The sequence below is a fragment of the Ambystoma mexicanum genome, chromosome 1p (assembly GCF_040938575.1).
Source record: "Ambystoma mexicanum isolate Mex_15411 chromosome 1p, UKY_AmexF1_1, whole genome shotgun sequence".
NCBI lineage: Eukaryota > Metazoa > Chordata > Amphibia > Caudata > Ambystomatidae > Ambystoma > Ambystoma mexicanum.
This window is the reverse complement of record NC_090921.1, coordinates 11,295,162-11,319,679: the sequence shown is the minus strand read 5'-3', so window position 1 is coordinate 11,319,679 and position 24,518 is coordinate 11,295,162. Positions and strand designations below refer to the sequence as shown.

Genomic DNA, 24,518 nt, shown 5'->3' with positions numbered 1-24,518 from the left:
GTAGCTGTGGCTGAGCAGTCAGACTTCCCTCAAGAAGAGTTGAGCAGTATGTGGAGTATACAAAATAGGGCAATTCTTCGCAGTAAGACAAGCAAACACGCAACAAGGCTCAGTGTAAAGATATTAAGGTATTTATTTATAACGAAACATCTATCAAAAACACTTTGGCACTATCATGGCAAACAAATCAATCACAATTACTCTACGAAGAAGAAACGATCAGACCCCCTAACAATATTTCGACAAGTCTAGGTTCTACCGGCACCACTTATTTACAGACAGAGGTGGATGCCTCAACCTAGATGGCACTCTAATATTAGTTAGGACGGGAGAGAAAAATAGGCAGGTTACGAAATCAACACAGTTCAATACTTTGCGGGAAAAATGCAAGGCAAGAAGGCAAGAACCACAATAGATCATAAAGTTCAGAGGCCGAGCCCACTCGGGGAGAGGCAAGGCGATATGTCCCAAAAGTCTCTAGTAGAAATGCGTTCGAGCCTTTGTAGCAAATTGTTATCGGCAGATTGAACCAGTTCAGAACATGAGTGAGAAAGCTTGGAGGCGACCCAATGGAAAGGAGAGGATTAAGACACCTCACTCGAACCGATCGAAAGGGAAGCCAGGCGGACACGGTACCTTGTTGTGGAGGGCAGCTCCGGTGGGGGCAGTTGTTCCTGGTGATGGATGCACGTCGGGTTTTTGCCAAGAGTAGAGATGTTCTCGTCGTCGAAGAAAAGTGAAGTCCGGTGCACCACCAGGGAAAAGACCAGCCGCGTAGTGCTCCGTCACAAGGCACCACCTTTTGGTCGCGGTACAGGGGTAGTGGCTATCCGGTTGCCGGGGTGCTCTGCACTGGGAATTCGACCACCGCGTCCTGAGGCGGAGAAAAAGCAAAAGGGGACTGGTTGTTCCCACCAGTCAGGGGAAAAGACTCTCCGGCAGGGAGATCTCCTCTGTCGTCGGGAAGTGGTGAGTCGGTTCAGCAGGGCTCCACCGGAGGTGTCGTCGTTGCAGGTCGGCTCAGCGTTACCCTCGTCGGATTCTTAGGTCCTGTGGCGACTTCTGAAGATCCAGTCCCAAAAGCCCTGCTTTTATGCAGAAAACCCCCATTTATTCAGCCTAGCTGTCAATCAACACATGCTTAGTGGTGAGCGGGAAGGCTCACCACTTGGGCCAATCACTCCAGAGTGCGACCGGAGTTGGCAAGGCAACTCGGTCCAGGGTGCCTAACCCCCCTCCCACACACCTGTGGTAACCCAGACAGAATGGCACCACTTTGGAGGGCCTCTGTACAGAGGCCCGCCAAAAGTGGAACAAAGGGCTCAACCTTTGGTTTAGGAGTCACAGAGACGAACACAGACGCCATTTTACAAACCCGAGTTCTGGCAGAAAATACCATCCGATAAACTTATTTAAGATAAGTAGACCGGTGGTACGTTAGAGATTAACGAGGAAAAGTATCAATCTCTAACAATGGGACGAATCCCATAGGGTTATGTTCGGGGTCGAACATAACAAGTAGTTTCCACTGCCACCAGCCAAAACTCGACGAGGGGGGACGGGACAGTGCCCCCTCGAGTAACAGACCCAGGAGTAATCGAATTACCCCTACTAGCACGTCCACAATAAGATGGTTTGTACTAGTTCTGTTACTAAATTTAGGTCTAGTAAAGCCAATGGTGACTTTACATGCCCGGGGAGACAGTAGTCAGTCCCCGGGTATGGAGTCTATGGTGGAGGTCCGCTAGGACACCCCAGTGTTACGGCACGTAGGGTGCGGTGTAACACACATAGAAAAACATATGAGACCCTATGAGTAAAAGACCCCATAGCCCATAGAACACATCGACATTCAAAGGAATTACACACATTCATGTCCAAGAGTGGGAGGAAAAGAGTCTCACTCTTGGCAGGATGGAAAAAACAAACTCCCGAAATCCAGCAAAGCTGCTGGGGGACTCACTAGGTTAGGAAATTCAGCCTAAACAGAGAATTCTCCCTAACAATCTCCAATGAAATGTATCTAAAAGATGCTCTCATTCACTTACCCCAACATTCATTCACATTCTTTCACACCTCAGATTTCTCTGTCTCAATGGATTCATGGTATCTTCATCAATTCAACCATCTAACAAAATAATCTAACACATAGTTTTTCACCCCTTCCTGAAAACAAGTGTGTCAATGGTCGGAGGTAGTACAGACATAATGGGCATTGTCCAAAATGAACCCTCTCAATTTCCGAATCCTTATAGGCAAAACTATTTCAAATAGAGTGGAATTACGGCTAGTGCTACTAAAGCTCCTATAATACTATAAGCACTCTCCTGGAATCTGTGGAGACCAAGACCTACACAAAGTTTTGTGTTTGGGAAATCCATTTATGCCAGATTCTTGGATTCGAATAGGAGGTGAGTAATGAGGAGGACATAGTGACAGCCTCACTCGATTGAAAACTTGCTACACAGGAATTAGTGGATGGTGATCAACTAAAGACGAGATTTCAGGTCTTCACCAATACGTAATACATTAAATAGTTTTGCCTATAAGGATTTGAAAATTGAGAGGGTCCTTTTGTGACAATGCCCATTACATCTGTACTACTTCCGACCATTTTGTATTGGAGATGATGTCTATCACTCCATCTACTTTGAAGCAAGGCATATTTTTTTTCCTGATGTAGGTCGGATACCCACAAGGGCCAGAGTTGTGACGCCCATTATAACCGACCGAAACAAGTGTAGCTTGTACACCTACTGTATTATATACAGATAGACACACTTGTATTTAGGAAGGGGTGAAAACCTATGTGTCCTCTTCTTTATCTTTGGAAGTGCAGCGTTTTGTTTTGTTGCGCGCGTCCTGCAGCTTGTAGTGGTGATTGTGGCTCTTGGGGAGGAGGGATGGACATTTTTAAGATAAATAGCAGTTTTGCTAGTATTCTTCCAAGGATGTGCTGTGTACTAGATTGTTAGTGCATAATGAGCAAGAATAGTTGTAGGAGCTGTGCGAGGGTACATTTTGAGGTACAACATTGCTAGATCAGTAGAAAGTGCAGTTCCAAACTGTCCGCGAAGCACGGACCCGATTACAAAGTGCGGACGCATTCGCGGACACATCATGATGCCACACACATGCATGCAGTCACATGACACTGTCGGTTAAGTCTGCGATGAGGTCAGGCGTTTGCGGAAGTCGACCAACGCAAAAATAGTGGAAAAAATTACATAAAATGTATATAAATGTTAAAAATTATGCTGGAAGCTGGGAAATGGCAGAGTTTTAAGGTGAAACTTTATAAATTGGACATAAATGTTGCTATACTGGGGTGAGTATGATATTAGTAAGTTGTAGGAAATTATCATGCACTGGTAAAAACCCATGAAATTCACTGCAAAAACTTTGTTAAAGGGACGTTATGGTTAAGTTGCACTGATAAAAACCTATGAAATTCACACCATTCATTATTTTTAACAAAACAATGCTAGTTGTTCCATTTACAAATGCTTTAAACTGGAGGCCTTTTTCAGTTGAGGTTGAAGGAGTGCTGAGTGTAGAAAGTGAGGTAGGACTAGGATGCAATAAGTGGAAGCGAGGCTGTGGAAGTGTAATAGGAATGAGGACCACATAGCAGGCAGCTGATCTCATGGCGATGTTACTTCTGGCCACTTATTGTGAGGATGTTATTTCTGGTCACACTTTGCCTCTTGCAGTTCCGGCCAGATTTTTACCAAGCTCTCTGATGTAAACTGATGGACCACCAGAGCCTGCTTATATTGGCAAATGTTATATCCTAAACCAAACAAGTAAAAGCGGGGGTTGTGCACCATGGTCACATTGGCGGCCACTCCCAGGAACCCTAGGTATACATCGTCCAGCGGGAAGACGGGCAGTTCCAAGGAGGCCAGGAAAAGGCCAGGGATGACATTCCTGGAGATGATGAAACCTCCCCCAGAGAGGAAGGTGGGATAATGCAGGTATGGGAAGAGGGTGTTTGTGACTGCATACTTTCCTCCCCTAAATACCACCGCACGGTGCATTAGGTTTCCATGTAGGGTGCGGGAGATGTTGCCAATTGTTCCCAAGTATTGAATCAGGGCCGTGGGATTCATCAGCACGTCGTCATCACCTGAAATGGAAAACAACAGGGTTGGTAACTCACAACACTTGTATTGAAAATCCAGTATTGAGGCTATGAAACATGCCCCAAAGCATTGACAAATACTCTTTCCACATTGCATCCTGCTTTGCCCCTTACAGTTTAGCATCCACGTGTGTATGAGATGCACAGATTCTGGGGCAGTGGTGCCATTGCTACAGAAACAATTTACTCAGAACCAAAACGAATCACGAGGGTCTGTGTTTCACAGGACGTATCTTCCCCAAAAACATGTACTGCATGTCACTATTTTATTTGTTTTTTATTAATAATTTGAATCAGTACCCTTGTTGTAGTTCAATTTTCTTGAAATCAGTAACAGGAAAAAAGGATATTTGCTCTGCATTTCTATTTGGCCTTCTGTGCTTCCCGTCTCCCTACTCCAGTCTTTCCGCATTATGTGATGATCAATATTTAGTAAACATAAACCCCTTGCTCAGTACCCATGAAAACCTCTTTTGCTACTGTTTGTGTGCCTGGTAGATCCATGACATCAACTGTAGCAGGTTTCTGAGCTAAATTAAAAATGTACATTCATAGTTTGTAAAATAGGGAGCACAGGACTCCAAAAAAACTAGTGACATCCCAGCAGAGCAATTGTTTCCATCTCCTTTATTTACTCAAAACCACACAGGAGAGCCTTATCCAAAACCATCAGTTTGAGATATTAAGACCTTTATCAATCATGCAGAACATGATTAGGGTGGGTACAGGGGGAGAGAGTCCCACCTTGCAAAATGTGAACGCAAGACATTAAACCTATGTCAGATGGTAGCTTAGTTTGCAACCCCTCTGCATCTTCACTGCTCAAAGAAGTGGCAGCCACAGTATTTGCCCTCAACATTTGTAAGATCGACTGATGCCTGAGTCATCATTTGCCCCGATAGAACCATGTTGCCGATGGGTGGTCGCTGGTGGGGTATTCTGCCATAGCTGAAAGAGCCAAAAAGAGGAACTAATTGCACCTCTCACCTTCCCACTATAGGGCAGATTTATAAAAAATGAGCATTAATCCTGCAAAGCTCCCCACATCAAAAAACGACTTTGCATGTCCATGCGCACATGGATTTATTGCACGCTCCGCGTATTCATGGAATCTTAACCATATGCGCAGGTAGCGGCGGAACGCCCATGACACACCCTCACGCAAGGCGTATCCAGCCACAATACTGCGCTGCAGCCGCCCCCCAATCAAGGCAGCACCCTGGTGACACTGCGTACAGTCCCCCAGAACTCCTAACTGCACCCCCAAAACATGTATTGCACTTCACGTAAATTAAGTCGGCATTCGGTAAATCTGCATGCATTCCCCTAGTAAATGACAGCTGCACCCTTCTAATCTTTATATGGGCACCCCTAACTTCAACCTTCACCTAAACTATGTGCCGTCATATCTAAATTGCTATGTGAATCCTACCTCTGTGTGTTGGATCCTATGCGCACAGTGCTCTGCGCTTCCTATCATGTGGTGGTGAGTGCACGAGGTTTGTGTGTAACTTTTCCCGACGTGAGGTTGCGCATTTGGTTCCATGAATTTGATTTGGTCTGCGCTTGACTGGGCGTGCGATTACACTGTATGGCCTGTTCCCCAACACGCCCAAGTTCTTCCTCATTTTGCCGGGAAAACGGGGAATATGCATGTCCAAATCCCCATTTATTTCTCTGTGTAGGCCTGTCCCACACTTTGTGTGAAGTGTTGTGCAAGGCGCTCGACTGCATGCAAAGCCATGACGGACCTGCGCCAGCCCCCGCAAGGTCCCAGAAAGGCACGCAAAGTTTTGCACGCTGATTAGTGTGCAAAATCACTATTCAGCATGCGGAAAATTCCATAATTCAGGCCCTATAGGTCTAATATGGTGGGGGACTTTATAATATGCAGTGGCAAGTAGTGAACAGATGTTAAAGTGAAATGCGCACATTTCATTCAATTGCTCTTTCCCAATCAAAGAAAGTGCACAGGAAAAATAAGCGTTTGCCTCGCAGAATATTCATCATGAATACCTTTAAATTAACCCAACGGAGGAGTACTTCCTAAAATGTTACTGCTAGCAAAGTATAAAAGGTGCCACATTTTTGTATTTTTTCAGTGCAAAGTCAGTAGAAAGGGCCTCAGTACCGGGTCCGGGTTCCCTGAATGGGGAAATACCTGGCCATTCCGACCTTGGAGGGGCTGTTATTTCCCCATTCAGGGAACCCGGACCCGGTACATCCAAATTCCCATCCGAGCCCCCACAGGGCTCAATGGGAATGCGGAGGATGAAATAACGGGCCTGTTGTTTGCATCCTGGACTGCTCGCGGGACCAGGCGTCCTTAGTGGGTCCCGCGAGGAGACCTTGTAATGAGGTGGTACGGCGTTAACGGGGCCAGCAGCTCTACTGGCTCCATTAAGCCCCTACCACCTTCCTCGTAATGAGGCCCACAGTCATTGTTGCAATACAAAATGACTTTGCACTGAATTTGCACCACACAAAAACACTTTGCACAGTTCCATGAATCAGGGTTTGTGTTGGCAGTGCAATGTCAATTTTCAGCAGTGTAAAGTCACTTTGAACCGTGCAAACAATTTCATGAATCAGGCCCTAATAAGTCTTGTTGCCAAAGAGAACAGCAGACATGTAGGGCCCGATTCATGGAAATGTGTGCAGAAATCATGCAAGGGCCACGTGCCGTGAAGGACACTGTGCCAGCCTGCACACAGATTAAACAATGGACGCCTCGCGTATTCATGGAATTGTTTGCACAAAGCAATCATATTTGCAAGTAACAGCTGGAATGCTCCGGACCCGACCCACACGCAAAGCATAAACAGCCACATCAGCTAACTTTGCGCCCTCCCTCGGGTGCGAATACACACCCCCTTCAAACAAAACGTGGGGTCACCTGCAATCAGGCCTGCATCTCAAGGACCCTACGCAGGGTCCACCGAAGCTGTTCCTGGCACCCCAGCAACCTGCGTATGAAATTTGCAACCCAGTCTAAACGCGGAAAATCTATGTGCAAACCCCGTAAACTGGTCCTACACTGTTTATGCGCACCCCTAAGTTACATTGGAACCCCGATTGAGTACACGCACCTCAAAATCTGACATGCAACCCCACCTCTGCGCTGCAAATCCTATGCGCAGGTGTACTTAGGCCTGCCTTCATGAGGCGGATCGTTTGAAGGATGTGCACGGCCATTTCCCGGCCGAGAAGTTGTGTGATGAAATCCATGAATACGTCATGTGCCGCGCAATTGTGGGCGTGCAAGGGACTGCCTAATGCCATACCTCGGAATGCATACTTTTTCACAAGTTGTTCCCCATTTTTGGTGTTCCGATCCTTCCCAGCCCTCTGCGCAAGTCATGCCCATGCTCTGCTTGGAGTCTCGGACAAGGCACTCGACCGCTCGCACAGACATCCGAGCCAGCGTGAACTCTGCGCAAGTCCAGGAAACGTACCACGCATTCGATTCCATGAATCGACGAAGGTGGATTTGCTTCAGTTGCACGCGCAAGTACCCTATTTTATGCGCAGATAATTCGAATAAAACAGGCCTTTAATTAACAGCTGTGCAAGCGGAACTGAGAATAAAGCAGGAGGCCTTCACTGTAGATTCCACTTTGATGCAGTCAATTCAGCTGCAGAGATTTAAAGTATATTCCATTATGTAATGAAATGAGTGGAAATGCAAAAGTGGCAATTTGATTATAAAAAGAATACATTTCTAAGACGTTGAGCATGAAAGAAGGCATTCAGCTTGTGACTTGATCCTGGAGACCAGGTCAACTTTGGAAATTATAAATAATGCATACCAATTATTCATGCACGTCAGTAATTCCTGACAACATGTAGTTGCGTTTGGCCTGTTAAAATATTAGTTCCATGTAACATGAGACTGACCCCAAGTATGGGGTCCCCTCGTGCGTCTTTATAAATAGACAAAACAAGTATTAGTCCAGAATACTCATAACATTTTTCTTGTTGGTGGGTAGGGTGTTTTATGTTATATAGGTGTGAGGGGACAGCTCCAATACAAGGCGACTAAGTTATCTTCTGGTCAAAGAGGAGAAAGTTTGGTGGTAGGGCCTTAGGTGCTGCTGGGTCTCTCTGTGGAACTCTCTCCTGTCTCACCACAGGGATGAAAAATATTCCTTGTCATTTCGGAAAAGGGCTAAGGCGTCTCCTCTTCAGGGAATTCTTTGACCCTTAGGTTGAACTGCCTCCTCCTTAGTGTCCTAGCCTAGATTCCCATGCATGGTCTCTGGACGATGACACCATGGACTGTGTTCTTCTTGGGGTTTGGACTTGGCCTAGTTCACTTGACTGTCAGAAAAAACTCTCCTTTAATACTCTAACAAGATAAGGTCTTTGCATTCTAACACATTAGGTTCATTAGTTGTTATTTCTTGGAAAAACCTTTCAAAATCGTGTGTAGTTAATTTTATTTATTTTTTATATAGCGCCAAGTTAACAAGCCCCGAGGCATCAGGACACTCACACAAGAGTAAAAAAACAACAACAAATACACATACATGGACTAGAGAGACAGACACACATTAGGCTAAGCAAAACGAAACTGCAGATAGCACGTTGTTAATTACTAAGAACTATTCAAGCAAAGAGGCACGTTTTGAGTTCTCACTTGAAAGAGGCCAAACAGCAGTAACCCTCAAATTGAGTGGGAAGGTGTTCCAGAGTTTAGGGGCTGCAACTTCAAAGACACACTGACCTACTAAAACTAATTTTGCCCTCTGCACAAGCAACAAGTTGGTAGAGATCGACCTCAGAGTTCTTCATAAAGTTAGCCAGGAAAGCATTTCCAATAAGTAACTCAGACTATTGCCAAATAAAAATGTGTGTGTGATGGTGAGAAGTCTGAAGCCGATCGTAGCTTCCACCGGTAACCAGTCAAGTGCTTGCCTGGCATGGGAAATATGATTTCTCATACGTGAACCCTCAACCACACATATAGCACGGTTCAGAATTACTTGCAGTTTACCTATCTTCCCCTTGCTTATTCCATAAAGTAAGCTGCCACAATAGTCAAACTTTGCTCCAATTATTGCTCTTGCCAAAGGTGAGCAACTATTCTTGGATAAAAAGAGTCGGATCTCACACGGTAGTTTAAGATGGCATGCTGAAGTAGACACTCTATTGCTAAAATGTGCCTTCATGCGCATCTCTGAATGTAGGTAAACACCTAAAGATTTTCCATTCTTCAGAGTGGTAATGGTGCTGCCAGCTATAGCAAAGTTTTTGAATTCAGAATCTAGCTTTTTGAGTCTACTGGCTGTGCCAGCTATCATAAATTCTGTCTTAGAATCATTCAGGGCCATGCCATTGTGAGCCATCTACTACTGAACTTGAGAATAGATCTCGCTGATGACTTCTGTATCCTTCTTATAATCTCCTCAAATAGGGATGAGGCACTGAGTGTGATTGGCATAGTTGATACAAGCAATGTCTTTAGCTTCCAATAGCTCAAAGAGAGGCTTAGTAAAGATGCTGTAAAGAGTCGTCAGTAAGCATGAACTCTGTGGTACCGCCTAAGGTACTTTAACAGCATCAGCTGCTACAGCACAACTAAACACCATGGATCAGTGATTGGACAAGAAGGCTTTAACCCACTTAGCTTCCAGAAGTGAGAAATTCACAATGTGACAATCTGTCAACAAAATGGTATGGTCCACTAAATCAAATGCGGCTGACAACTGCAATAGCATCAGTAGGACAACTTTGCCCTTGTCAATAGCTAGCATGATGTTAGTTTTCGAGTCCAACATGACAATTCAGTGCCTTGTGCCTGCCTGAAGCAAGACAGCCGTTCACCCAGACAATTCTGTTTAGTAGGGTGTTCCTGAACCTGAAGATATGCAACACAATCTAAAATTACATTAGTGATGGGTCTATAATTAGTAGCAATATGCTTTTTTAATAATGGAGTAATCCACAATTGCTTTGTAAAATCTGGCTCACATCACTCTGAAATAAGCTTTTATGAATTTCATAACAAGGGGAACCAAAGAGGGAGCATTGGCTTCATCTAGAGCGGCTGGACAGTCATCGCCTTTGTAGGTTGGATTAAACTGTGCAATAATGTCAGAGACCTAAGCTTCCATTACCGACCTGAACACAAGGGTGGGGTTTGTGCGACAATAGGGAGCACATGTTGCACCTTTGTGCCGCCTGATTATTTGGAGAATGTGACTCTGACACAAACAATTGTCGCACTGCATAAACTTAGGTTAGTCATGGAGAAAGAGGCGGCAATTACGAATAACACTCAGTTGGACTGTCTTATTTCTTGGGTACCTTCCTGGATGAGCAGAGCTATGAAGATCCTCATGCCGATTTATGTCTCTTCAATTACTAGTTTATGTTCCTGTCAGATGTTCTTAAGATGCTGTTCTGCTAAGATACCAAAAGCAGCTGCCGTGATGACTGTGAAACTGTCTGAGGCTAGGGCCACTGCCATTTCACACTACATAGCTACACAGACTGGAAATGGATCCATGGTTGGTTTGGGCCCCTGGTACTTTCTCATGCGCTCCACTAGATTGGGGTGATTGTGTGGTGCAGTGGGTAAACTGCTGGAGATGGGGGGACAGGTTGGTTTTGTTCTCCAGAGGAGTATGCCCATAGTGGGATGAGCATGAGGTATGTTTCTAGAGTTCTGATTCCCTGAGAAGACGTAAATTCACAAGGAATGGCTTTGTTAGTTAACAAATTAACTAAAGAGGGAATGTTGAGAAGGTTGGTATTGATCTAAATGTAGAAAAAAGGTTTACATTTCACACGCCATATTGAAGACTGGGGAGACGCAATGTTCGTGTAATGTTGCAATCTGGTATGTATCTAGTATAGTTAGTTGAAATGTGATGAGTGTTACTATTATTGCTATTATTTGTGTAGTTTGATACATTTTAGATTTGCATACACAAAGCCACATAATGACAATTATGCAGGTACAGTGTGCATACAATGTAGTTGTGTGATGCGCAACAAAGTGCATAAAGATGGGAAGTGAGGAGCTTTATATCCACACATGAGAGGAGATGTCCACGGATGGAGAAGCCACTGTGAGCAGCAGTCCTGAACATAATGTACACAAATATATATATATATATATATATATATATATATATATATATATATATATATACACACATTGGGGGTTTTCAAGAGAGAGGTGTTTGGGACATTTGGGAAGCAGGGGGTGCATGGTGAATACATGGGAAGGTTGTATACCCCATGTCTCTTATAGTAGCGATTTGTGTAGGCCGCAGAAGCCTGGGTTGGTGAGATGAACTTTGTTTGACTTTGAGATTTGGTTCACCGGGTTCAAAGGAAGGAGGAAGGCAGCTAACTGCATTTGACAAGTAGTGATAGTAGCAAATGGTAATTCGAAGCCAGGCCACAATTAAGCTCTAGTGGGTCATAGGTTTATGCCTTGGTGCTATTGTGGATATGGGATTTCATCTTCCTGAGAACATGACCGCTTGTTTTTCAGTGAATAGGGAAGTCCGGCCACATGGCAGGGTTGACTTAGGGCCAGTTCATAAACCAGGTGCAAGAGGTGCTTAAGGGCAGAGGTGGCAAATGCTTTATGGGTTTCAATTAAGTTCTCAGGAAGATGACTAGGATGTGGGCCACAGACCATTTGGACTGAAATGGCAGTCACAACAAATTAGCGTTAAACGAGAAATATCAGGGATGCAAGCAAGTCTGGGAAGATAAGATGTTGCCGGTTCAAAGGAAACTTTTATATTTCCCTCCCTCCTTATATTGATGAAGTGTTCTTATAAAAGCCATGGGCATCACACCTGGGGTTAGAGGTACCCAAACAGATGGAACTTGTAATACAACAGGATTGTTCTAGGTGAAAGAGTAATCATGGGATGATGTCATGATTAACTATGCAAAAAGCCCAAAAGGAGTTGCACTTGTGAATATGATCCAATGTAAATGTAATGTTGAATGCAATGGCGTTTAGGTGAATGTGTCCAATAAGAGCATAGGAATTTAGGGTGATTAGATGTCCTTGAAAAGGGTTAGCCAAACAGATTTGGGAGATAACCTTGCAACTAAATATGTGGGAGTATCTTAAATGTTGCAACAGTGTACATAAAGTGTAACTTTTGTGGGGGGGTTGTGTGGTACATTTACCAGCCCAGCAGAGCTACCCCTACATCACCAAACTGCATTTGCAGCAGTTACAATAAGAATGGCTGCGCTGGCTCTGCTGAGCACTTATTCCCTTGCATCAAAACTGCGTTTTAGCAGTTACCGAAAATAATGGCTGCGCTAGCTCTGTTGAGCACCTATGGGGTGAAATGAAATATAGAACACCCTGTGAATTGCTGCAGTTATTTTATTCATGGGCACATAAAAGAAGAATTCAAAGACAGCCTGGTGCAGCGCTGCTATGCTGAAAGCTCAGGATTTCTAACTGAAAGAGAAAATACTCTGTGTTTAAAATGACTGCGTACTGATGCTATTTCCATCTTTTCAACATTACACAGTTTGGCTGCTGATAAGACACATTCATTCCCATCAATCTTCATACTACATCAATTCCCACGGACCTGGGGATGACTCCTGTATTTGTGAGGCAATATCGCTTGCCTCTTGCATCTATGGAGTCACTGACAGAAATGATCAAGAACCTAGAGTCCCGTGGGATAATTTGTCAGTCCACAGCACCTTTAATAATCCGGTGCTGGGGATTTGAAAACCAAATGGGCAATGGAGATTTTGCGCAGACTTCAGTGAGAGGAACAAACGGGTCCACCTGTCCCGATGGCCTCTTCCCTACATTGACCAGGGGCAGGCCCAGATCCAAGGGTCAAATATATACGCCACCATTGACCTGACAAATGGATACTGGACCGTGCCCGTCAGTGGTGAAGACCAGTACAAGCTGGCCTTTACCTTCAGGGGGCAGCATTACACATGGACCCGGACTCTCTTCGGATACATAAACGCTGGCAACTAATTCAACACCTTCTTACACAAGGCCATGCCCGACTTCGGTGAAAGGGGTAACCTGGCCTATGTGGATGATGTATTGATTAAAAGTTCAACTGTGGAGGAACACATAGCGGAAATCCACTATGTTCTGACCCAGTTGAGGGTTTCCAGAGCAAAACTGTCCTTCCAGAAGGCACAGTGGTGTAGGACCCATGTCAACTTCTTGGGACATGAAATAACTCCTGAGGGTCTCTGTCCCCAGGCGAAGAAAGTGAAGCACTACTGAAACTGAAAGACCCCCCATCCCCCTCAACTCTGCGTGAGCTGAGAAGCCTCCTTGGACTGACTAATTACAGTAGGAAGTTCATTGAGGATTACCCAGAGGTCACAAGACCCCTGGCCCATCTGTTGAGGAGGGGGTCAAGTGAGAGTGGGGTCCAGAACAAGCCAATGCAGAAAAACCACTCAAAAGAAGTCTCTCACAAGCGCCTTGTCTAGCTTACACTGTCAAAAACAAGGAGTTCTTCTTGGAGACAGGGTTCTTGAATACATGCTTGACCACAGTATTATATCAAAAGCATGACAAGGTCAATAAAGTAATCTCCTATGCAAGCAAGACTTTATCCTCTGTGGAGGAAAAATTCAACAATTGTGAGAAGGCACTCCTGGCAACGGTGTGGGCACTGAAAAATTACTGCCCGTTCATCCAGGGAGAGCACATCATAGTGGAGACTCCACACCAGCCTTTGCAATACCTCCAAAGTGACATAATCTGGGCAGGAAATGTAACTAATTCCAGAATTGCCTCCTTGATTCTGTCCATGCAAGGCTTTCCTGTGGAGGTCAGATATGGCTAAAACAAGAATAGCCCCCTCGCGCAAGGTCTGGCTGACTTGCATGATTGTGCCAGAGAAAACTGTCTCGAGGACGAAAGTCTCAAAACCCAGGACAACATGGAGGCGTACCTGAATTCCTCGCACAAAGTCTATGAAGAAGACAAGTGCGAGGGGATGACCACTGTTTATGTGGACGGGAGCCCCTACCATGTTGACAACAACGGGGAAAAGGAACTGGTGGCCGGCATTGGGAATGCCTGGGTGAATGATGCCCCGGAGCCCTCCACTGGGTACAAAATCGGTCCCTGCAGTAGTCAGGTGGCAGAGTTGATGGCAGTTCATCAGTCCATCCTCACTTCTGTGCAACACCAACTCACCGAACTGGTCATAATCACTGATTCAGATTATGTCCAGAACGGGTACGTGGAGCACCTGATCAATTGGAGGACCAGAGACATGCTGTGTGCAAATAACAAACCACTTAAACATGGCAAGCTCTGTTAGGGAGAGTTCGCACACAAGTGCTTAATTCCCTCTACCTTGGAACCCTCCAGCTCTGTTGCTATATTTTGGGTCTTTGTCTTTGAACTTTTCATTTTGTGTGTGTTTTACTTTTGTGTTCTTTGGTTATAGAGTTTTAAACAACTCCAGTGGCATCATCTTTTTCTGTGTGTCACTCAGCACCTTCAGTGCAGTGACACAGGGGTGTCTTTTCAGACTCCCCAAAGGTTTAAATGCCTTCCCTGAGAATGACTACTGTCTCTCAAGCCATGCAAAGTTAAAGGCATGGCCTAGTAAAAAATGTTATTTAAAAAATAGATAGGCAACATAAAAAGAAAAATACTAGCATTCTCTTTTTTAAAACTTCCTATGTAAAATTTTGAGCTATTCAAGCTCAAAATTCGCAAAAGCAAGCACATGGGTGCATCCATTTTGTGAAATGGATGCCCGCCTGTGCTGGCTTTTGCTTTTGCGGCACTAATGAAGGAAAAGCCAGCCAGCTGTAGTAAACAAAAGCTACCGCTGGGTGGCTTTCCCTTCATTAGTGCTGTACGCGGAGGACGGGGACCGGAGACCAGAGCAGGAAAGCTGCAGCTGAATCTCGGTAAGTGCTATTTATTTTAAAAAAAAAATAAGCACTAGCTGTGTTTTTTTTCCTAAGTTTTCCGGGCTGGAGGAGCCTGGAAAACTTAGAAATAAAACCGCAGCTTTAATAACGCTGTATTTATGTTTGCGGACGCTTTTGAAGCGACCGCAAACATAAATACAACGTTATTGTGTTGGAAAACGCTGCGGTTTTTCTTTCCATGTTTCTCAGGCTCCTCCGGCTCGGAGGAGCCTGAGAAACTCGGAAAGAAAAACCGCAGCGTTTTCCAACACAACAACGTTGTGTTTCTGCCTGAATCTGCTTTCCCATTTGGGGCTCTCGGGCTCCCCACGGGGAGCCCGAGAGCCCCAAATGGGAAAGCAGATTTAGGCAGAAACAACGCAGAATTTAGCATTTCCCATTTGGGGCTCTCGACTCCCCATGAGCAGCCCGAGAGGCCCAAATGGGAAATCAGCTGTAGGCAGAAACACTACGCGGCATGTAAACACAACCGCGTTGTGTTTCTGCCTGCTGTGGCTTTCACTTTGGGTCTCCGGTGAGCACCGGAGACCCAAAGTGATAGCCACAGCAGGCAGAAACACAACGCGGTTGTGTTGGAAAATGTTGCAGTTTTTCTTTCCGAGTTTCTCAGGCTCCTCCGAGCCGGAGGAGCCTGAGAAACTTGGAAAGAAAAACTGCAGCGTTTTCCAACACAATAACGTTGTATTTATGTCTGTGGTCGCTTCAAAAGTGACCGCAAACATAAATACAACGTTTTTAAAGCTGCAGTTTTATTTCTAAGTTTTCCGGGCTCCTCCAGCCCGGAAAACTTCGAAAAAAAAACACAGCTAGTGCTTATTTTTTTAAAAAATAAATAGCACTTACCGAGAATCAGCTGCAGCTTTCCTGCTCTGGTCTCCGGTCCCCGTCCTCCGCGTACAGCACTAATGAAGGGAAAGCCACCCAGCGGTAGCTTTTGTTTACTACAGCTGGCTGGCTTTTCCTTGATTAGTGCCGCAAAAGCAAAAGCCAGCACAGGAGGGCATCCATTTCACAAAATGGATGCGCCCATGTGCTTGCTTTTGCGAATTTTGAGCTTGAATAGCTCAAAATTTTACATAGGAAGTTTTAAAAAAGAGAATGCTAGTATTTTTTTTTTTATGTTGCCTATCTATTTTTTAAATACATTTTTTTACTAGACCATGCCTTTAAATTGACTTTACTAGTCTCCTTAAATTTACTGACCCAGAACACCCTATCTTACTATAGAGTGCTTGAGGGGTTGCTTTGCTTCCCCTGAGTCAGAACACTCATGTAACAGTAAAATGTTACCTTTTCCTATTTTAAATGGCTGGTGGCAGTGGTTTAGATCAACTACCGTGATTTTTCACGACCGCTAACAACGGTAGCCCAAAATCAAGGGTAGATGGCGCCCTGACCTATCTGTTTAAACAGACTCCGGTCAACTTTTTTCCCCATTTCTTTTAGGAAAAGTCCTTCTTGTGTTTAACTCTGCGCGCCAAACCAGGTTGGGTCCCTTTGTTTGTGCCCTTTGGCGAGCTTCTGTGCTGAAGCCCTCCTCTGGTGTGATTGGCTGGCTGACTGTCCGGCAAGGACCGCCTCCCTGCTGGGTGAGTGACAGCCAGGCTGATTGAATGGTGGAAAACTGCTTAAAAGCAGGTCTCTGGGACTTGGAAAGCAGAATGGACCACTGGAACAAAAGAACCAAAGAGGATAGGAAGGAAGAGGACTGCTGCAACTCCTGGATGACGGGTGAAGCCCTGCTGCAGGTCTGCATTGCCTGAAACTCCGACGACCGAGAAGCCCTTCAAGGTTAACTTCTTCCCTTGAGTTTGGTGGGAACAACCAACTCGCCAGCCACCTGGACACCATCCAATTCTGGTCGAATTTTCATCATAGTGCTGTTGAAAACCAGATAGGCATAGGGAAGGAAACAAGGGGGACTTTAAGGCACTCCAACTTTAAAAAACGATGTCTTGCTACAGCTTTTGGCCTCTTCCCTGAGCAGTGCAGGAACCTCCCGACATCCTCCTTCTTGTCCCCATGACTGAAGCACAGGAACAGCGAGATCTGCTCGAACGGCCGGGAACAACTGCCTCAGCTACAGCTTTCTTCATTTAAAAGGTACTGTGCAAACGCGGTCCGGAAATCTTTTCGGCCATTGAGAAAGTGCCTGAAACTTTCCTTAACTACAAAGGCTTGTCCTTCCCTAAGCATTCATCAAACCTTTCAACTAGCCAAATTCTTCTAATCTCTGTGGCAAAGACTTAACCGTTATATACCAGAACTGTGCTATCCTAGACAAAAGACTCTGAACCATTGACTTTGGGCCAGGCCTGTTGAGAAGAATTGCTGGTTGTATGTAACTGAAACCCTTTGCCCTGCCTATGAATGTATTTGGGCTGTCTATTCTTATAACCTTGTCTTTTCCTCCCTTTTCTAAGTATCTGAAGGGCCATTTTGCTCCCACTTCATTTTGGAGCTAAACTTGTTCATTTACTTTGCGGTTGGATTTTTGTGGTTTATTAGTGTGTGATATTGAGCTGCTTGTGCTAGTGTACTGTTTTCTAAGTCAATGTGTAACTAAATGTATATTCTTTTACCAAGAAACCATGAGTAAGTATATATTTGAATCACTATATTATTGGCCCTTTGTGTAACTTGTTCTACTGCTCACTTAAACACTTGAGATAAGTCTGGCTGCTCAGCCATCGCTACCACTTTACTGTGTAGTACAGGCTTGTACCAAAGGTGAAATTGTGTTTACACTTGTAGTCCTAAGTGCCTGTAGTGTTCCCGAATGGTACTGCAGGTGATTCTGCCTAACAAGCTCATAAAAAATATTGATGATCTGCTCACCTCTAATGGGATGACCATATATTGGAAAAAGATTAAGGGTCATTCCAGAATAGAGGGGCAAGACAAAAGTGGAAATGACCTGGCTGATCAGTTGGCAAAAACCGGAGCCATGCAGGGGGATCTCCTTGAGATCGAGTCCCTGTTGGGGGAAATCCAGGTCACTGCTGTCACCAAGTCCCAGACAAATGCTCACAATGAACTCTCGACTGCCCAGTTGAGTAAAGGGACCCCAGATTCTGATTTCATCATGGCCCATAAAGGGGATCCGATTATTGGGAAATGTTACCAACACACTGAGGACCCTGAGAACTTTCCTCTGACAGAAACCGATTACATTGGGAAAGAGGACCTCAGGGTGTTGATGAAGTGTCCCAAAATGTTCTGAATCCAAGACAGTTTGTTGATAAGGAGATCCATCTCTGGATGAGACCAGAGTGTGGTTCCTACCTCATTCTGAAGCCTGATGCTAAGTCACGCCCATGACGCAGCCACAGTTGGTCATCGGGGGTTGCATACTACTCTAGGAATCCTGTGGGAGGTTGCATACTGGCCACACATGGGTCAGGACCTCGACCAATATTTGAAGGGGTGTCTTGTCTCTGCACAATTTCAGCCAAGCTCCCTCACACACCGAGCTCCCCTCCAGAAGAGGGGGATGACACTGCCTTGATCAGATTTACAAGTAGATTTCATCGGGCCCATGATTTGCTCCTCTAGGGGGAACAAGTACATGTTAACAGTAAATTGCTTGTTCACCAAATGCGTGGAATGTTTCCCGGCCCCAAATTGCAAGGCAGAAACAGCAGCTGCCCTGATGATCAACCAACCACATCTTCTCGCGTTTTGGCCTACCCCAAAGGATTGAGTCAGACCGAGGAAGTCCCTTCACCAGCGAAGTGATGACAAAGATATGGGAGATACCTGGGGTAAAAAAGGAAACTTCATATTGCATACCGGATATCCTCAAGTGGGGGTGTTGAGAGGTACAATAAAACCATTGTGAGCATTCTTAAAAAGTTTGTGGCAGATTCTGGGCCAAGTTGGGACATCCGGTTACTGCTTTTCCTGATGGCCATCAGATCTACACAATCTTCTGCGACCAAAATGTTACCATTTGAGCTAATGACTGGACGAAAAATTGTGCTACCTCAGCATCTGCTCTATAGAACACAAGAGCAGACACTGATAAACACCTCCACACTTCATGAATATGTTGAGAATCTAAGAAAACACCTTCAGCATGCTTTTGCATACTCTGAGCAGAATCTAGAGAAATTGGCAGAGGGGATGAAAACTCAAAATGATTTAAAACCAAGCGAAGAGGAATACCAAGTAGGAGACACAGTCTACTTGTACAATTTTCAGAGGAACCAGCCTAAGGAGAGAAAACCTCTCCCCCTCCTGGCACAGTCCTTTTGAAATTGTAGACAAAATATCACCTGTCACCTACAGAATCCGCATCCCCAAAGGAGAGCTGTCAGAAGAGAAATGGATCCACATTTACCAGTCAAAAAGTTGTCACCAAAGACACACTTTGGAGCTGATTGAGGAGCCAAAGGAAAGCCAAATAGAGGAGACACCTGAAGAATGAGAAGAAAGAAGAAGAAAACGCAGAAGGGATTACTTAGGTCCATAGGCAAATCTATGTTACAGGGAGTACTTTTTGTTATTTTTATTGATCACTAAACTATAATGTAAAGTTCAATCATGTCTTTGCATTGTTCAGTAATTGTTTGATGATATTGTTCAATTACCCTGATAAATGTAAATGTATGTTTTGTTCCACTGATGTCAACCTTCTGGGAAGACTGCCAGTGAAAAATTCTAAAACCAGTTTTTTTCTATTTTTTAGTAGCACACTAATTCCATTCCCTCTTAGACCGATGAGGACCTCCCCAGGAACCTGGAAAGGGAAGGAAGGAAAGGAGAAATGGGAATGGGGAAGGAGCTAATAACGGGGCCGCAAATTGCGGGCCCGTTATTTGCTCCATGGTCCCTTAACGGTTAGACCAGCTAAGGGACCTCAGAATATGGCAGTAGGGGGTTAACAGCACCGGCATCCTTACCGGTGACATTATCCCCCTACCGCCATACTCAGAATGAGGCCCATTATATGTCAAGTAAAATCTGTGAAATAGCAGAGAAATTCACTGCAGGCTGTACGGCAAGCATTTTACTTTTGCAACAAAATAACACAGGCAAACTCTTCACAAGAAGCTCTCTCTCTGCCTTTGCTTATGTCAGTCTCAAAGAACCCTTGTTTTTGAACAGATTCCTGTGTTAGAAATTGACCCGGGCTATGGAAATGTTCAGAATAAAGATGCGAGGAAAACCACATTTGTAGAGTGACTTCGAAGAAAAATTAACCCACGTTTAAAACGGTGCTTTTGCCAAGCAGGAAAATGCCTTTTTAAAGTGAAATGTTAAAATAATGCCCTGTTCTTGCACAGAAATGTGATCGAAGATGGGGGTTTGCTCTACGATATACCTGATATTTATTCACAAAAAGACTTGGTTTCTGTTTAAAGAAAGAAAAAGAAATAACTTTGAGACTAGCAGAACAGGTTTGGCAGGCACTGACTTCAAAGGTGCCCTGCCTCTCATGGGAACAGAATTACCTTCCCCAAGTAGACCAGCCCCTAAAGGTGCCAAGATGTGGTATGTGGCGACTTCGTCAGACGGAGTGGCATTGCTGCAGCAGGAGACAATGGACTGCCCTGGCACAGAGGTATGACATCCTCTGACACCTCTCCGCAGCTTCAACTGCCTTAAATCAAAGGTGAATCCATGGCAATCCTGGGCAAAGCTAACCAGAGCATGACATTTGGCTAGGGTTTGGAAAGACTGCCCATAATAGGAAATAAAGCCAGCCCATTTGATTTCAAGGACTGCTCATATCATCACAGTTATTTCAGTAATCGAAAGAAACAGTAATGTGAAATTATGACCATTTTAAATGTCATTTTTGTACCATTAAAATAAGACATTGTTGGTTTTTCTGACATGTGGTAGATGCAAACGCCAGTAATATGTCATTTCTGGGGAAAGCGCACATGGTACAGTTTTGCAACTCAATGAAAATATGCTCAGTGAAAATATGTATATATGTAGACAACTGTAGAATTTTAGGTGAAATGTTTTTCATGGAAATGGCGAAAGATTGCTAGAATGACTAAACAGCATCGCAGCAACTTGGCGTTTGGACAGAAATGTCCCTTGTGAAATATGGAATCTGGCTATCTAAATTTCCTGATGATGACATTTGTAAATATAAGTGTTTTGCTCCATAACCGATTTTGACAAAAGTAACTTTGGTAGAACAAAGCATATTGTAAAAACACATACACTAAAACTGAGTCAATTCCTTCAGTCCAATCTGCTTACAGGGAGGCGGTGACAGTTACAGGCTGACCGAGCCAATTTAGAGGTATGTCTAGCTGAGTTCTGCCCACATAATAAAACATTCTCTGATGTCATCCGGTCTATATAAGGTGGAGACATACAGATGGTCAGGACATTCAAAAATCCAAGATTCAAGAAAATCCAGCATTCATAAATCAACATCCAGAGATCCAGAAATTCCACATTCACCCTGCAAGATTCCAGCGCCACCCCAGGGGTAGCTAATAGCAGATGCTGGCAGAACCTCTTACCCATGCTCAACCTCTAATCTAGAATTAAACCCTACAAAAATCACAATAATTCAGGGAAAAGGGGGGGAGAAGGCTGCCGAACCCTTTTGGGATTATCAAGCGACCAGACCAGCTTTTCCCAGCTACCTGCTTTGCCCAGCTGATGCACCCGCTGTCCAAGAGACCAGATCCTGGTCGTACTGCGGTGTCCCTAGAGGAAAGCCCAGCTGTTGCTCAAGTGACAAAATCTTTGTCCCGTGTCCCAAGGCCCAGCTGGCTGTCCAAACTATTCCATTCAAGTGCTTGTTGTAAGTATTTCCCTTCCCCAGTAACCAAAAAACTGCATCCCTTGCTTTGTTACCTGGTATTATGTCGAATCCCATAGAAATCCTATAAATACCCTACTAAAATCCTTAAACTTGTCAGAATCCTCTGTGTATCCTTCCTTAGAAAAATATATGTTAATATCCATGTGTTAGCGCCATTCTTTCCAAATCATTTCAGACCGCTATATAAGTCCTTAGTACTACTTGGAATAAATTAATTAATTCCCATATAAAGAGACACACAGCGTGAAGGGGTTAAAATTGCAAATTAACCTTTGTCGTGGGCAGCATTCCTCTTTTCCAGCCACTAAAATATAGTTTCAGTAAAACGTGTCATTTTCCTTTTTAAACCGATTTTCCCCATACTCATTTCAAAAAGCAGATTTTTATTTTCCCTTTAAGTATCCCATACTGTTACCCATCCAGAATCACCCTTTCACTTTTGTATCATACCTGCCATGCACCTTTGTACCTTAGCTTTAAAACTGCATTCCGATTTTGTCTGTTTAGCTCATTTTCCAAGCCGTTTTGCTATTTTAAACCCGTGAAACGTGTCAATTGCAATTTTGCTACGTGTGATTATTGCTGCACTGTGTTTCCTTCCATAGTCAATTTTCTACACTGTATGCCCGTTGTTTAGTAAATTGCTTTGTTGCTGGTGAGTTTTCTTGCCTCGTTAGTACAGGCACACACATTTGTGCCTTCTTCATTCACCGCACAGGTAAAACAACTGTTTAGTAATTCCGAGTGCCATTTGGCTAATTTTTCAAGGGAGCTCAATCCGATCTTTGCCTCCCATTCAGGGGTCGTAGGTCCGATTTTGATTCCGATTTTTGCCTGGTATACCTGACTCCTTGCTACTCCACTCCAACCACACAACATTTGGTTAACAGAGGTTTGAGGGGGCGTTGCAGGGGGATTGCTTAACTGTGGTGCCATTTAAAAGCATTACTCAAAAAGTGATCTTGCTTTCATTCATTTGTGCATTGTATATCTTATACTAGAAGGTTACACTAAGTGTATTCTATCGTTTTCCTGTGTAATTATCACCACCCTGGTGATTGCTGCCCTATATTGAATGTGTTTGATTTCTATTCAAAAGTTAAATAAATAAATATTTCATTATTACACACCGGCCTGGTTCATGGCCATTGCAACACTGGGAGTACGTTAAGGGGGCTGTGAGACGAGTTGGTTGCCTTCTCATAAAGGATAGGAGTTGTTTGGACTAGCCATTTATGATCAAACTCACAAAATGAAAAATACTGTTAAAACAAAATTCATTTCGATTGGTATTACATGCTGTCAGTAACCGTTCAATGCTAATACTATAACAACTATTGATTTACTTTGATTCTATTTTTAAACCATTTGTACACGTCTCTTGACAACAAGGCCCCACAGAGACCTGAGGAAAGTTTAAATCATTGTATGAATTGTGTCACTTAGAGAATTTTTTGTGAAATTGACTCCGAACCAGAAACATACAATATGTGTAGACAGTAGAAATGTGCTGCTAATGTCTTACAGTACATAAAACAACACTTTATCTGTTACTAACCACACTGTGTATTGAATTGCATGGTTCATGTATAGTGAATGAGAATGATTTTCACTTGCCTATTTGTGATTTTAATTATGTTTTCCAATTTAGAATACATTTTGTTTTAACAGTATTTTCCATTGTGTGAGTGTGATCATGAATGGCTAGTCCAAACAACTTCTAGTCTCCTGCAGGTTTTCTAGCACTACCTGTGCGTTGAAGGGAGCGGTAGCCTTGACTCTGTTTTACTTTTCTTTATTACGCATTAACCCTATAGAGTCGGGCCCCACCATCAACAAACAAGAGGGTCCCTGTCCTATTTTTTATATTTCTGTCTCTTCCGGCCACATTTCCTGAGGCAAAGATGAGACGTTCTTGCTGTTGCCTCTGCTTGCCCCGTTTCATGTGAAAACCATGAGGCACTCTTGCTGCCACCGCTGCCTGCCCCGTTTAATGAAGGTCATCATGGAGCACTCTTGCTTGCGCTTCTGTCTGCCCCGTTTCATGAGGGAACCATGAGAAACTCTTGCCGCTGTCTCTGCCTTCCCCATTTCATGAGGCAACCATTAGTCGCTTTAGCTGCTGCCTTTGTCTGCCCCGTTTCATGAGGAAGCCATGTGAAGCTCTTGCTGATGCCTTTGCTGTCCGTTTTCCTGAGGTTCACCATGAGATGTTCTTGCTGCTGTCGCTGGCTGCCCCATTACATGAGGCTCACCATCAGGTGCTCCTGCGTCTGCCTCTGTCTGCCCCGTTTCATGAGGCAACCATGAGTAATTCTTCCTGCTCCCTCTGCTTGCCCTATTTAATTAGGCTCACAATGAGGCACTCCTGCTGCAGCCTCCGTCTGCCCCGTTTCATGAGGAAACCATGAGGCACTCTTGCTGCTGCCTCTGCATGCCCATTTCATGAGGCAACAATGAAATGCTCTTGCTGCTCTCTCTGTCTGCCCTGTTTCATGAGGAAACCACGAGAGGCTCTTGCTGCTGCCTCTGCCCGCACCATTACATGAGGCTCACCATTATGTGCTCTTGCTTCTGCCTCTGTCTGCCCCGTTTCATGAGGCAACCATGAGACACTCTTACTGCTACCTCTACCTGCCCCAC

At 44.4% G+C, this 24,518-nt stretch overlaps 1 protein-coding gene across 1 annotated transcript in view; it reads right to left on the bottom strand.

Annotated features, from left to right (window-relative positions):
• Positions 1–3,277: 3,277 nt before the first annotated feature.
• LOC138572803 (UDP-GlcNAc:betaGal beta-1,3-N-acetylglucosaminyltransferase 9-like) overlaps positions 3,278–24,518 on the bottom strand; it is a 189,714-nt gene continuing 168,473 nt past the window's right edge. Inside the window, exon 3 of the mRNA XM_069649327.1 lies at positions 3,278–4,129. Within this exon, the coding sequence (XP_069505428.1) occupies positions 3,684–4,129 (446 nt within the window). The 3' untranslated portion in view covers positions 3,278–3,683. The remainder of the gene's footprint in view (positions 4,130–24,518) is intronic.